Raw genomic sequence first — 14,964 nt, 5'->3', positions numbered from 1 at the left:
ATAGGACCGACGTTCAAATAGCGGGCATCTAAAATTGGGCTTTATGGGTTTATCCCGTTTCTATTTCTGACTTCAATTTTTTATATTGACTCTGTTCATTTTGAATTGCTTTGCTGAGCAGCTGCTGTTTAAAAGGACTTTGAGCAGAATGAGAGAAGAGAGAAACTAGCCTAGAGAAGTCAAAAAGATTTCACGCAAAATGTTGAAAAGGCGGCAAAATGAGGTAAAGCGAAACATTTTTTTATTCGACGAAGTAAAAAAAAAATAGGAGCGCTATAATAGCCGGCTGAGAAGATGAGGGCGGCTATTAAAAAACAGAAATAATCAAAGTGAAATTGCCGCATGTGAACAAAAAACCACTATCGATAAAGCGAATTTTTGTTCAAACACCGTATTCTCACTCTACTTTAAAATTAGAGCGAAAAAATTTCACGCCGCAAAACCACTCGCTTTTTCGCTCCATTTCCTGTTTCGGCGTGACCAAAATCACTACTCCAATTTGACTTCAAAAATCATGAAAATGTGTGAACAGATCTTAAAAAAAAAGACAGCGCCCCAATACAATTCAAATTCTTTGAATTGTAAAAAAAAAATAGGAGCGCTATAATAGCCGGCTGAGAAGATGAGGGCGGCTATTAACAATTCAGTCAAAAATTTGACATCAAAAAGAATTATTTTACGAAAGCAAACAAATCAGCATAAATAATAGCACAACAGAACATTGTAGAGAAATTGAAGGTATCAATAATCGGCAAATGCTGAAAAACGTTTTTGTCCAACTTTAGCGAAAACCTCCTTTTCCTGGGCTGTCATCTGAGCAATCTGCTCTTCTGTTACATCATTGAAGGCAACGTCAACTCCGTTCACTGTTACTATATCAATTTCATCCTCCTCGTCATTATCGTCATCTGCTTTATCGTTTTCATCCTCTGACGTCATAATCTCATCATCGTCGTCGTAATTATTGCCTAGAACAGTTAGGATCATAACAAGATCTGCAAAATAATACCGATTTCATAGGACTATTGATTACACTTTCAGCACTAATCTGCCGCGAATTAACTCAGCGGCTTAAATTCTCATAGCGACCAATTTAAATCAATCAAAAATCGAAGCAAGAGTTAAAAATTCCACTCAAAAATGTCATATCATATAAACTCCAACTGAAAATAAATAGCTGCTGTCCAAACGAGAAAATTACAAGGCTAAATTGGTTGAAAGACATTCGTTTTTAAAATTCCATATCAAAATGAGCTTCGATTTTTCATCTCTAAATATTCTGGAACAAAATTAGTCAACCAAAAATTTTGCACGAAAAAGACACAAGACTACAAAAAATAATTCGAACTTCGATCGAGTGCAATTTATAATATACTGAAACTAATTGCCTCACAGAAATAACTTAAGTTGATTTATCACAAAAGAAACGGTAACCATGTTTAACAGCAACTAGGATTGTCCTCTGATTGAAGCTTAAATTTTTCTATAGGACAAATATTGATTTGCATATCATCCAAAAAAGAACTCCCAGTAAAAATGCAAAAGTGGAACCCAAAAAGTGACAACCATTTTTGGTGAATTTTATTTCCTCCCCGCTATCAGCTTTAAATACAATTGACTACATATAATAAAATATATTAATATTAATAAAATATATATTTAAGTCCTAAACTTAGATTTAGTGAGTGAGTGCAAAGTTAAGTCAGTGCAATTTTTTTTTAGTCTTTTTAAAGTCAAGTATGACCAAAAAGTTTATCAAATGACCCATAAACTACCACCAAAAGAGTTATGAATGACGTTACATACACAAATCAGTTGTCTGAGTTGGACACCTCAACGAAAAACCCAACTAACGTCTTGGCAAGTGATTAAACGGCAGTAACAAAAATAGGGAAGACCAAGTAGTCTAAAAGACAGCAGGACCAGTACCAAAAAACAATCCAAAGTATTAAAATAATTAATGACCTGAACATCATTATTGTTCCAGCAATACCAGACTTTGACAGTAAACAAAGAAAAGGAGCCTAAAAGCGCAAAATTAAACGAACACAAATAAAAAAAAAACGATTCTTTCTCTAAAAACTAGCGCTCTGATTTCCCTCAAAGATTAATTACAACAGATGATATAACTATCGCTACAACGTATCCTTATATTTAAAAAACCAAACAAGCTTGCCGAAATCAATTACAGACAAAGCAAAAAATGGGCAAAACCAAACTAAAATATGGCAAAATCAAATCCTTTCAAAAATTAGTTTCCTCAAGGCAAAAACACCGACAAACTGAAATTCTTAACCTCTTAAGATACCCCTTAGGTCAAAAAGGGGCCCAGGACACCAAACGAGTAAAATTCGAAAATCCAGAAACGGGCAGAACTCAAAAATCCACTAAATAAATTTTAAGTAATCTATAGTCACAAAAAACCAAAACTACTAACTCAGGCTAACAACTGGACGCACTCATTCCTCATTATCAACTAATCGGACCTATTACTAATAAACAAATTGATAAGACAAAAAATATGTAACAGGCAGATCAAAAACTCGTAAATACTATTTGAAAACGAATAGTCAGAAAAGAATAGAAAACACCAGCTAAGAACTAGAACATTAATTATTGCCTCAATAACAACTAATTACACCAATCATTGATGAAAAAATTGATAGGACAACAAAATGCACAAGATTGATTGAATACAGGCAAAATTTGCCATTTTTTGGAAAAAAATGTATCAAGTCATAGAAGCCATAAGCTATGACATGAAGCGATTTATATAACAGTAGCAGCCGATGAGCCTAAATGTGGAAACAGGAAAGTAAGAATATCAAAATTAATCAACACTTTATGTCAACGTATAGCGTCTACGTCATAAAAAGACTTAGAACACGTGCGGAAATATAAAAAGCACTTCAGAGAAAAAAAACATTCAGAGAAGTCAAGATTGCCGCATGGAAAAAAACAATTCCATCTCAGAACTGAAGCCATCAACCAACTCGCTTTTTCCCTACCCTTGTGCGACCTACCCTTTAAATACTTCAGTGTCACTAGTATCAGCACACAAAAAAGTGAACAGATCATAAGAAAAAGATAGCGCACCAAAACAATCTAATTCTTTTGGATAGTAAGAAACCATTTATAACCTGACCATTGCTTGGCGACTATTAACCTACTGTTCCACGAAAAAGTTTCCATTAATTTTTTCACAATCAGTTTTCATTATCAATGGGTAGTGCCGCTCCAGCTAAAACCCAAAATAACTGCAACGAAGAATTGTACTTATGTCTATGATAAAAAATAACGTCTTCCAATTCATTTCTATTGCTGCTGTGAACAGTTATTGAATAGATTAGAAAAACCTTAACAATTCGGGCAGCAATTCGTAAATATGAATCCTTCTTGGCAACAAAAAAAATGAAGGGAAATAGAGACTTTCCTATTTCGAAAGCTACCAGATTACCGAAAAAATCTAAACACTTAAGCAACGTTGTGATTGAAACAAAAGAACATAGCCAACTAACGTCCGGCTAATTCCTCTCAAACGACCGGCGAGCAGTGAGCTTCGGTTGTACCCCTTGGGGCTCAGAGATGAAAGCATTGGGAGGGGGGTTAACTGATTGGGAGGTCTGGTTGAGAAGGGGGTCCAAACCACAAGGTGGAGGCGGGTGGACATGGTGGCGGACGCGTGAGTGTGAGTAGGGGGGTGAGTGGGGGGTCTAACTCTCAAGATTAAAAACTGCCCTTCACAACAAGAATGCCTCAAACAAATTTGCTGAATCGCATTCTTAGACTGGTTAGGCGCAAGGGTCTTAGAGATTTTAATGTCCTACGAGCGTTACCTGTATCCCGCTGCTGAGCAGAAAAATCAAATGGGTCAGACGAAAAATCGGTCACGCGAAAAATTGTATGAAGTCCATAGGACTAATGTAACTGCTACAAAGCAATTAATAATCTTTTCTCTAAGCGTCAAAAAGTGTTAAAAGTTGGTCTGCAGTCTTAGTTTGACGCCAGAGTTATACTGAGGTTCAGGTTCCAAACAGAAGACTATTGAGTTAAGCACTAATACACAGTAGCATTCGCTCTAATGAACTCCGATAACCTAACACACTGACTTAAACACAGGATTTTTATATCATTTTTAATTTGCACCATATACACTATTCTGCTTAACTCTTTAACGAATTCGAAACATTCTGTTGAAACAGTGTGTGATGCAAGTCCGGAACCAACGGTGAATATTGTAAGTTGTGTAAAAGAAAACGTACAAAAAGCAACAATTGAAGTGAATTAAAAGCAGAGCGTAAACAATAGCAGTTGTATGACGGCAATTATTGCACAACTTTCAGAATTGCGGACGAATTTTGAGGAAAAATTACTTTACGAGTAAAACTCGATCAAAGCCAGCTATTTGTTGCAATTACTTCCAGACGGTAGGATTTTTACGATCAAAGAGAAAATTCTTTTTTCACTACTGAGAAGTATGCAACGTCATATATTCTTCAATAGGATCAGCTACAAGACAATGTAAATTTTGTAGCAGAATCTTTTCCCAGAAAATTTTGCTTTTTGGGAGCGATGAAGCTTTCAATCAACATTTTATCCATTTATTTTTTTCTCCGGCAGTCTGCCGTTATATGAGTAGACTGGATAAAATTAGCATCCTTGCGTTATCTGAATTTATGTTTCACTGACATCCACTAAAGTTTCATTGCAAACTGCACCAGAAGTTATTTCATTTAGAGGAGGCATTAGCCAGCAGAGCTTAGCCACCCCCAGTTTATTCCGCGTGAAAATAATAGTTATCATCCATTTGCAGAAAGTTGCATTTAAAATTTCAAGAAAAATAATTTGAGAGGAAAAACTCTAGTAACCCTCCAAATGACAAAATTCCACTCTCACGATATTTCAAACGATAATTTTCTCGATCTCTTTTGCGAAACATCTTTTGGGCTCTATCGCTTATTGATAAAAAACCGATGCAGTATAGTTTTGAGGATCAGGTCGCAACAATTACGAGAACGAGGTCGAAACCGTACCATACCTGCAGTATCAACATTGGAGCTACTTTTTCCATCATTTCCCTGATTAGAGTCCGATTCACTATCGGATGAGTCACTATTGTCACGTGACCGACTGTCGCCTTTGTTCACATCTACGTTATTAATCAACGCCTGATTGCTTTTCTGTTTGTGAGTGACAACAGCTGACAAATTCACATGCGACATTGTTTTGTTCTCATGGTGCATAAGGGTCTTCTTGATATGATCTTCATCGAAAACTGACGACTGTGGATTGCTAGCACTGTTAGCTGACGCCCTAGGCTGTCTCTGTATGTAGAGTTCATTTGATGAGGCTGGTTTGTTCTGGTTAGCTGGAGTGTCCTTGACAGGAGGTCTGTCTATGTATGAGTTGGAGCCAATACTCGTACTGGACATCCAGCTTGGCATCTCTTTAGGAGCTAAATAATTCAATCATTATAAACATCAGAACTGTCAATAGTTCTTTTATTGATAAGTTCAAACTTTCTTTTGATCAGATAAGAAATGAGATTTCTCATGAGCCTTTCCGCAGCATGCCTATCCAAGGATCCTTTTCTTTCAATCATCTCATTAAAGATAACGAAACATATTGACCACAGAATTATTATTTCAGATATTAAGGGAAACCAGTTACTTTGATTCATACTTTTATCAGCCGGATCAAAGTTGACATCGGCGCCCAGGTCGACTGTGATGACTCGATTCCCACCTTCAGTGGCACCTTGTGCCCCGCTGGCGCTTGCTCCGTTGGGTGCCAGGGAATCATTACTATCCTCTCCCTCCAACTTCGGCTCCAGTATCTCCTGAGACAGTGTGTATTGTTCCACGTCTCGTAATATTGCGTAAATCGGTTCCATTTGTTTGTTGAACTTTATGAGTACCTGCCGAGCGTCGTTGGCTTTTGCTTCCATCTCCACAACATCGCGTCCACAGAAGGTGCATACCAGCCTGCGATTCAAATCCCAATAAGTACAACAGCTTCTGATGGAGGGTTTCCATTAACTACCATTCGTTCTATAGTCTAAACTGTTGATTATCTTTTGATAGGATCCAAAATATACCATCTCAGAATTTGACTTGTTTATTGAAAAACATATTAAGAACGAAGCGTATCAACAACCGCCAGTCTTCATTTAAGAGCCATCATAAGAACTCAAAGTTGTCTAACGGCTCATCTTTCGGTTCAATAAAAAACTACGGGTAAAATCTTAAACCTTTATCCTATCTTTTGCATCAGCACACTCAAATTATGTTGCTTCGCTAAGGCTAATCAGAGACAACTTACAAGCTCTTACTCAACAAACATAGCCGGCAGATTGCCGGAATAGCTGCGAAAGAATAGACCTGCATGCCATATAATAGAGATAGAAACAGATACAGATCTAAATGGAAAAAAAATCGACGCCGCTCAAAAAACTAGGCTAAAAACATTCAGCGATAAATCAATAAAGCTTGTTAAAATTCATTCCACAGAAGCCTCTTATTAGGGAACTTTACTGCACATATGAATTCCCTTGACCTTAAACAAATTCAAATTAAACCTAAGTTTCAAAGTGCAAAAGTCATTTTATTGAGTTAGGTAAGTCACGTATGATAAAAATCTAATCACGCAAATAACCTAAAAACTTTTGCTAAAGCGAGTGAGAAATGACGTCACGCGCGTAAATGCCGTTAGTGAGAGGAAGAAGTAATTCAGAAAATTTGACTTTTTCAGCTTTGCTGTGTGAACAAATGTAAAACGAAAAAAGAGCGTCAGACGACGAAAGAAAACCAAGAGCACCGCAATATAGCTACGCTCAGCTTACAGCTTTGCAGCTATAATAAAATATCATTTGTGGATTTTTTTCTGTGATAGCTCATTTAAAACATAGCTGGCAGATTGACAGAAAATAGCCGCAAGAGCTTCGCCGATCTGCAGTCTAGAAAAAACAGTAAAAAAGACAGACCAAAAAACTCGTATTTTGACTGAAGGCTGATATGTTATATTTTGATTAATTGATGAAAAAAATTAATTTTTTATCAAAATATTACAAAAACTCATGTTATTAAAAAATTGATAACCAATCCATTTTTTCTAGAAAAATGTGCAGCTACTTATTCATTTTCACTAGAAACTATGCAGTAACTTAGTATTAAACCGTAGAGGAAATTCTGTGGCCTTTGATGATTGAAAAACCTAAAAAATGACAACTTTCAAAAAAAACTTGCAAGTTTTATCAAAAAATTGCAAAAACTCGTGATGTTAAAATGTTCAAAAACCATTCCATTAACACTAGAAACTATGCAGTAACCTATTATCAAAACCTGAATCAGGTTTCTTGAAACCTAGGCTGAAAAAGCTCAAAATATGACAAAAAAATTTAAAATACTTATTAAAACTTTTTAAATTGTAAAAATTAGTATAAAATTGCGTGTTTATATTTGGAGTACCAAAACATATAGCTCTTAAAACGGTCATAGAAAATAATTATGCCTTGGAAAAGACCTTTATCAACGTTTACAAAACTCAATTTTAGACTGGTCTTGCAAAAAATTCGAAAAATGGCGAAAAAACGCAAAAAATTTGAACAATTTGGGCTCGAAAACTCTTAAAAATGACCTTTTAACCTTGAATTACGGCCTTCCCAGTAGCTTCGCCACTCTAAGCAATTGAAAGACTATTAAACGCGTCTAAGGGCCTCTAATGAAAGTTGATGCCCGCTGAGCTTTACCTGTTTATCCCGTTCTGAAAGCCCAAAGTCATGAAAAGTGTGAAAACATCTTAAAATGAAAAAACGACAGAGCATCAATACAATCCAATTCTTGGGTTGTAAAAATAGGAGCACTATAATAGCCGGCTGAGAAGATGAGGGCGGCTATTAAAAACAATAAAAACAAAAGTGAAATTGCCGCATGTGCACAAAAAACCAATAGTTAGAATGTGAATTTTTGTTCAAACGCTTTTTTCTCACTCTACTTTAAAATTAGAGCAAAAAAAATTCAGGCCGCAAAACGACTCCCTTTTTCGCTCCATTTTCTGTTTCGTTGTGCTCAAAACAATTTTTTTGAATTGTAAAAAAAACATAGCCGGAAGAATTCCGGAAGCGACTCGAAGCGTCAAAACTTCACTAACAAAACCGTAATTGCAGCAGAAGCCACTACCTTTTGTTTTAAACCATTAACTCACTACCTCTCCAGGTCTGCTCTAAAATATGGTGAAACTTAAACCACTGTCACCAAGAGAAACAAAAAGCAGCAAAATTTTATATCATTGAAAACGTTTGGTAACGTTAAAAAACCGAAATAATTAAAGAGGTCAAAACAATATCGACTGAAAAAGCTGACAAGGTTATCAATTGCTCTCAAATAATTCATGATTCTAATCTGGAAAAGATCGCGAAAGCAAACGGCAGATAATAATCTTAGAAACTAAGTTAAATCTTTTCAAAACAAAGCTCAATTTTAAGAATCCGAAAACACCTATAATTACACTTCTAATCACTGCAATTAAGACAAAAACAACACACACTTGTTCCTTGATGTACATATGCTAGACAATATGATTGCATAGTGATTCAAAAATTAAATTGATCATAGAAAAGACATAAGCAGCAGAAGAATATTCAAAGGCAAAAAATCGTTTAAATACCAAGGCCGGAAGAAAGTTGCAGTAAATAGTCTTAAGTGGAAATTGTGGAAAAGCTTGCTATCAAACTCTCAGTACTGCCTTATGTTGAATGAAATCAAATGCAAACCAAAGAAATGACGAAAACCTTGACGAAAAAGCTGACGAAAAATGACGAAAAAGCTGAAATCATTCATTTTTAACAACTAAAAAAATCAATATACCGAAAATAAATGTAGGTGCCAGGACAAAGATAGCAAGATACTAACTAGAATGTGAAGAATATGGGCACAATGTAAGGAACACCGTAACAAAAAACACATTCTTGATATTTGAAAGTTAAAAATCAATAAAAATTTCAAGAAAAACGAATACATTTCATTGTTCAGCATTCAAGACATATAACAGATTACTAATCATCCGATACGAAGATCTATTCTACTGAAGAGAACAAAAAGTAGGAAAAAGCAGAATTCATAAATACGAAAAATTGAAACATTTTGCAAAAAAATGGTCAAAAAACTTTTAAGACTGCATTTATGAAAAAGTTTTAACTGTTTTTCAAAAACTTAACGCCAAAAAATGATTGAATTTTTATTGAAACGAAATTAAAGTCCCTGATGTTGCACAAAAAGACTATTTCTACCAATTACAACCAAAATACAAACAAAAAAACTGAAGAAAATCGGAAAAAAGCTACCAAAATCGGATTAGCACATGTAAATTTTATAAAACAAAATTAGATCGAGGTAGAAAGAGGCCTTGAGTATATGAATTATCAAAAAGAAGTTGCCCCATTAACTGATTTTTGACAAACAGAGGGTTAAAAGATCCAAAAATGAAGAAATTAATAGAAAAAAAGCCAAGAATTAACTAAAAAATCAAGAAATATGTGCCAATTTTCAACTTGAAACGCATTTTCAGGTTCTGCAAAACACTGGAATCAATTTCCGAGGTTGACATTTGAATATAGTATCGAATAAACTTTATTTCTATAAGAAACCAAATTAAAAGCAAAAAAAAATTGGGCCACTTAGTCCAAAAAAACGGCTAAAACGGTTATCTATATGTGTCATTCAGTCAAAAACTACTTTTCAAAGTCAAAAAGTCATTCACTAAACGGAGCGCATGATCAAAAAACTTCTCTCGCTTAGCAAAAATCTGTTCACCGAGACAGCTTTTCTCACTTTTGCTTTTAGGTCAAAATGCCGCGTGAACAAATCTACTTCCTGTAAAAAAAAACATAGCCGGAAGAATTCCGGAAACGACTCGAAGAGTCGTCTTCATGAGAGAATTAACTTTCAAATCAACTGTTGTCTAATAATGTGACTACTAACAACAGAAAAAATTCCGTCAAAAAAATGAAGATAGCACATAAAACCAACTAAACTGAAAATTTTATTCCTGTATATAAAACAATCCAATTGTTTCTACGCAATTGAAAACGTCATTGTACCTGAGCAGCAAAAATCAAGACATGTTAGGCTCCCAAAAACAGTTTGTAAAAAAAAGTTGAATAGTGCAAGAAATGGCCGAAAGTTGTTACAAAGTTTATAAATTTCCGTAAACTCTCAACCGAAACAATTTTAAAATTTAAAACAGAAATCAATTGGTAACTGAATAAACTTTGACGCTTTAACTGTAAACAATAGTTGTCGCTTTAAATCACAATGAACGCAATAAAACTAAATAATGAACAAAAAATTAATCAAATCGAAATAAATAATGAAAAAGAATAAAGAGACAGAACAATATTCAGACGCAAAAATTCGTATTTTTACCAAAACTAAGCCCTAAGAAAATTCGCAAAAACGAGTTGCTCAAAAATTGTAAAAGTGAAGGTAGCAAAAAACTCAGTACCTTATGTTGGAAAAAAACTTCAAAAGAGAATGACAAAAAATATTAATTCAAACCAAACAAAAAATTCGAAGGAAAATTACAAAAAAAATTAGTTCAAATCAATTATTTTCAAAATAATACAAGCAGGCAGGGCAAATAAAACTATAATTCATAGGAAAATGGTAAAAATAAACATGCTAGAATAGGGAGAATACAGATATTATGAAACAGATGGAAAAAAATAATTCTCAATTTCTGAAAAATCAAAAGAAAATCGGAAGATCTAATTAAAATTCAAAATGAAAACATGGTTTTGTTTGTTAATAAGCAATCGAGGTTTAACAACATTACATAACCATCCTCTTGTCTCAGTAAGACGTGAAAAGAGCGCAATTGCGAAACAGTAGAACAATTTGCAAAAAAAAATGTTCAAATTATGGGATAAAAATTTTCACTGAATTTTAAAGAGTTGTTGCCAAAAACAAATAAATTAGCAACAAAACGAAACCAAAACCAACGTTGGTGCACCAAAAGACTTTTAATGGTAAATAAATTCAAAATACAAACAAAAACTTGAAAACTTTGACAAAAACCGCCAAAATTGGATTAGTATGTGTACAATTGTATAAAACAAAAACACCTCACGTCACAAAGCGGCATCCAATTCAGGAATTATCAAAAAGATATTGACATATGTACTAATTTGGTAAAATAAAAACCGCATAAAAAGCCAAAAATGAAGCAATTAACGAAAACAAAACAAAAATGGTAAAAAAAATTGAGAAAAATGGGCCAATTTTCCATTTGAAACGCATTATCAAGCTCTCAAAAACATTGTGGCATCGATTTAAGATGGTTGGATTTTTATGCAGTATCGAACAAAATTTACTTCTACAAAAAATCAAGTTACAATTTCAAAAAGTAGGCCAAATGGACGAAAAATACGGCTAAAAACTGTCATCTATATGCGTCAATCTCTCAAAAACTCTTTTCAAAGTCAAAAAGTCATTCACTGAACGCAGCGCATGAAGAAAAAACTTCTCTCACTCAGAAAAAACTAGTTCACACCGCAATTTTACTCGCTTTCACTATTAGGTCAAAACGCCGCCTGAACAAATAGTACTTCCTGTAAAAAAAAAAGACCGAGAGAAAACCAATACCCAATACTCCTCTTCGAGTCGTAAAAAGACCGAGAGAAAACCAATACTCCTCTTCGAGTCGTAAAAACCAAGAGAAGGCCAATAATAGCCCCAGCTATCGCTGAGCGGCTATTAAAAAACCATTCAGACAACTTAGGTCTCGCGCATTTGAATCATGGCTCTTGACCAGAAGAGCAAAACCCCACAATCGTGTCTTCCATTTCATCAGACACGACCCACAAATTCGGGCTTCTAATTCGATCTTGCAATTGAGTCAAATTTCTTAGTTATTCAATTAAATTCAAATCAAATCAAGTTATTCAATCAAAAATTTTTTGAAAACTTGTATCCAAATGTTATACAATGAAAACTGCCAAATAACTAGGATTATGAACAGAAAACAAACAACCAAGTTGTGACGTAATCAATTTGCTAATTGGGAAACCAATACATACCTGGCTTCGCCAGTAGCGAAATCAATAGAAGACAAATCAGCCAGCTTGTCAATGTCAAACTCAGTGTACGTTCTGCTGCAGGCATCATTGCTACATTTGTATACTGCCTTGCACGAGTCGTCTCTCTCCTGAGACTCGATCCTCTTCTGTATCTGGTGGAGTTTGTACTTGACAACATTGACAAATGCTTTGTAGTTAATGTAGTAGTACAACTGGCGCACACTTTTCCCGTCTAGTGTAGTCTCTATTCTAAACTGAAAACCATAAATATCCTAACACATCATGCATCTTTTATGGCTAGAAACAGCACATACGCTCTAATTAAATAACTACACCACAGCAAATATAGTACTGAGATAGTTTAGTATAATTTAGTTTTTTCGGAATAACGCCTCTTGTTTTAGGCACTATTATCTACACATTCTACCGCGTGAGAAATGACAATTAACTTAAACAAGGATGCTCGAAAATGTGTGTTCGTACATAATGTTCCGATTTTTCACTAAAAGTTGCTTTTTAAAATCCTGACTTTTAATCGGCTTTTTTCACTTAGTCTTTACGCTTTAAAAGTTGTTTCAAATTCTTATCTTCGTCGCTCTGCTAAGCAATAGCCCTCAATCTTAAAGCGCCTAAATCCTCATTCTTAAAGTTTTACTTGCCTAGCACTACCAAACTTGGCACTTTACTTTTAATCAACTCTTTAAACGGAAAAAAACTTGGCCAAATTAAGTCTTATCAGAGAATTTTTCGAGAAGTCAGAGCCTCTTTGAGGCTGAGTTTTAAAATGAGCCAAATTGAAAGGCTTCTATCTGAAGCCAGAATGACAGCCGACGAAACAGCACAAGATGAAAGCGATTTTAATGAAGTGCGAAGTAAAAGAAAAAGGCTGAAAAAGGCTCTTTGAGGCTAAGTTTTAAAATGAGCCAAATTGAAAGGCTTCTATCTGAAGCCAGAATGACAGCCGACGAAACAACACAAGATGAAAGCGATTTTAATGAAGTGCGAAGTAAAAGAAAAAGGTTCAGAAAACAAGCACAAATTCCAATCACCAACGTTAGACCTATTGTTGTTTCTATTGATCCAAGGCCACCACAAATACAGTTTGCAAGAGCAATCAGATCGAACTTTCCAGTGGTCAAAATAAAGCACATAAGAGAGTTGAAGAACAATACCGATTTTTTTAATTCAACCTGAGGACCTCGCTTCTAGAGAATGCCTAATGCTAACCGTAAACCTAACTCAAGCTTTTCCAAATACCACTGTGAATGCCAGAAACACGCTTCCGAAGCCAAAACCAAACCCAGTTTCGTAATTGTAAATGTCCATCACAGCATTAGTGTTGATGAGATAAAAGTTGAACTCCTAAACAACAATGCAATGAATGTCAACAAAGTTACACGATTAACAAGTCGAGCAACTGGCCAACCAACAAAATTGATTCGAGTCATAACTGATTCCAATAACCATGTTAGTGCAGCTCAGAAACATGGTGTCAAAATAGGTTGGCAGCTATACCGATGTGAAGCAAGCCGTGAACCACCCCATGTAATGCAATGCTTCAAATGCTACTCGATGTCTTCGCTGCTCGAAGGAGCACAGTGTTAAAGAATGCACTGTTCAAAAAGACAACGCTAAGTGTTCTAACTGTGGCGGTGCTCATGCGACAGTTTATCGCGGTTGTCTGGCCTATCAGCAGAAGCTAACAGAGGCTTCAAGAAAGATAAATGAGAGTAAATACTCTACTGCAGCGAAAAACTTAAAACCGCAAACCAACATTGAACTGCCGCCACAAACTGAAAAAATAGCTGTTCTTGTAGCCGAAGTCTTGAGCAAAATACGAACAGTTCTAAATACCATGTCCTATAGTGATATAATAAACATTGTCTCTAACAGCGCCTCACGCATCTTCAATGAAAAAATTGATGGTCAAAAAATACATGAGAGCATTAAGAGTGCAAAGGTATTCCCTGTTAATTCAATGGCGCCTAACAACATAGCAAACAGCCAAAACTTTAACCAAAATGGATAAGCTCAAACTTTTGCAATGGAACTGTCGAGGTCTAAACAACAAAATAAACGATCTCATTTTATTCTTAGCCGAAAATGACGTAGACATAATTTGCGTGAATGAAGTGAAAAAATGGCAGAAAACAAGCCCTCTTCGTAATTTTATTGTTGCAACTGAAACTTACACCAACAGTCATCATGGCTCTCTTATTTTAATAAAAAACAACATCGTCATTAACCAAACAGAACCAGCTGAAAAAGAACGATTGCAGCGGGAAAACACTGGAAACATTTAAAATTATGCATCACGCTACCGTATTTTGGAGACTTTTGGATAATATCTGTTTACAATTCACCTGGAAGACCACTCTCACCGGAAAAAGTATTCTCAGAAAGTATGACAAATGTTTTTGTTTGTGGTGACTTCAACTCTCCCCACCAAGAATTAAACTGCTCCTATGATTCTAAAAACGGTGAGAAACTCCTGAATCTAATAGACAACGGTCAATTTAAACTTCTAAACAACGGTCACCACACATATCAGTCGTTCGACGGGAAAAGTAAAAACATGCTCGATTTACACTTTTGGGTAGTGTAAATCGAGCACGAAGTCTCAGAGGATCTGGGTAGTGACAATAGAACCACAATCATAACGTTTAACCTCAAAAAATTTGAATTGAAATCGGAAATTGACTTCAGACAATTCAGAGAAAACGCTAGAAAATCGTTTAGATCATCGGACCTTTGGCCTGCGCAGTATCCGGGAAAGGATGATCTAAATGAGTTTTGCAGCAATCTGGTTGAAATAATACACAAATCATTGGAAGACTCCTATGTCAACAAAAACAAGCTTCCTTACAGTATTGAGACACAAAAATTGATAA

At 35.2% G+C, this 14,964-nt stretch overlaps 1 protein-coding gene across 1 annotated transcript in view; it reads right to left on the bottom strand.

Moving 5' to 3' along the window:
• Nucleotides 1-654: 654 nt before the first annotated feature.
• The window catches only part of LOC142341192 (general transcription factor IIE subunit 1-like), a 28,605-nt gene continuing 14,295 nt past the window's right edge, over nt 655-14,964 (bottom strand). The window contains exons 2-5 of the mRNA XM_075392106.1: nt 12,074-12,322; nt 5,683-5,984; nt 5,039-5,455; nt 655-968 (exon numbers count right to left, since the gene is read on the bottom strand). Of these exons, the coding sequence (XP_075248221.1) occupies nt 742-968; nt 5,039-5,455; nt 5,683-5,984; nt 12,074-12,322 (1,195 nt within the window). The 3' untranslated portion in view covers nt 655-741. The remainder of the gene's footprint in view (nt 969-5,038; nt 5,456-5,682; nt 5,985-12,073; nt 12,323-14,964) is intronic.

The sequence above is a fragment of the Convolutriloba macropyga genome, chromosome 6 (genome assembly GCF_964194025.1).
Source record: "Convolutriloba macropyga chromosome 6, txConMacr16.3, whole genome shotgun sequence".
NCBI lineage: Eukaryota > Metazoa > Xenacoelomorpha > Acoela > Convolutidae > Convolutriloba > Convolutriloba macropyga.
Note: the sequence above shows the minus strand (reverse complement) of the source record. Positions and strands in the feature narration are given on the sequence as shown.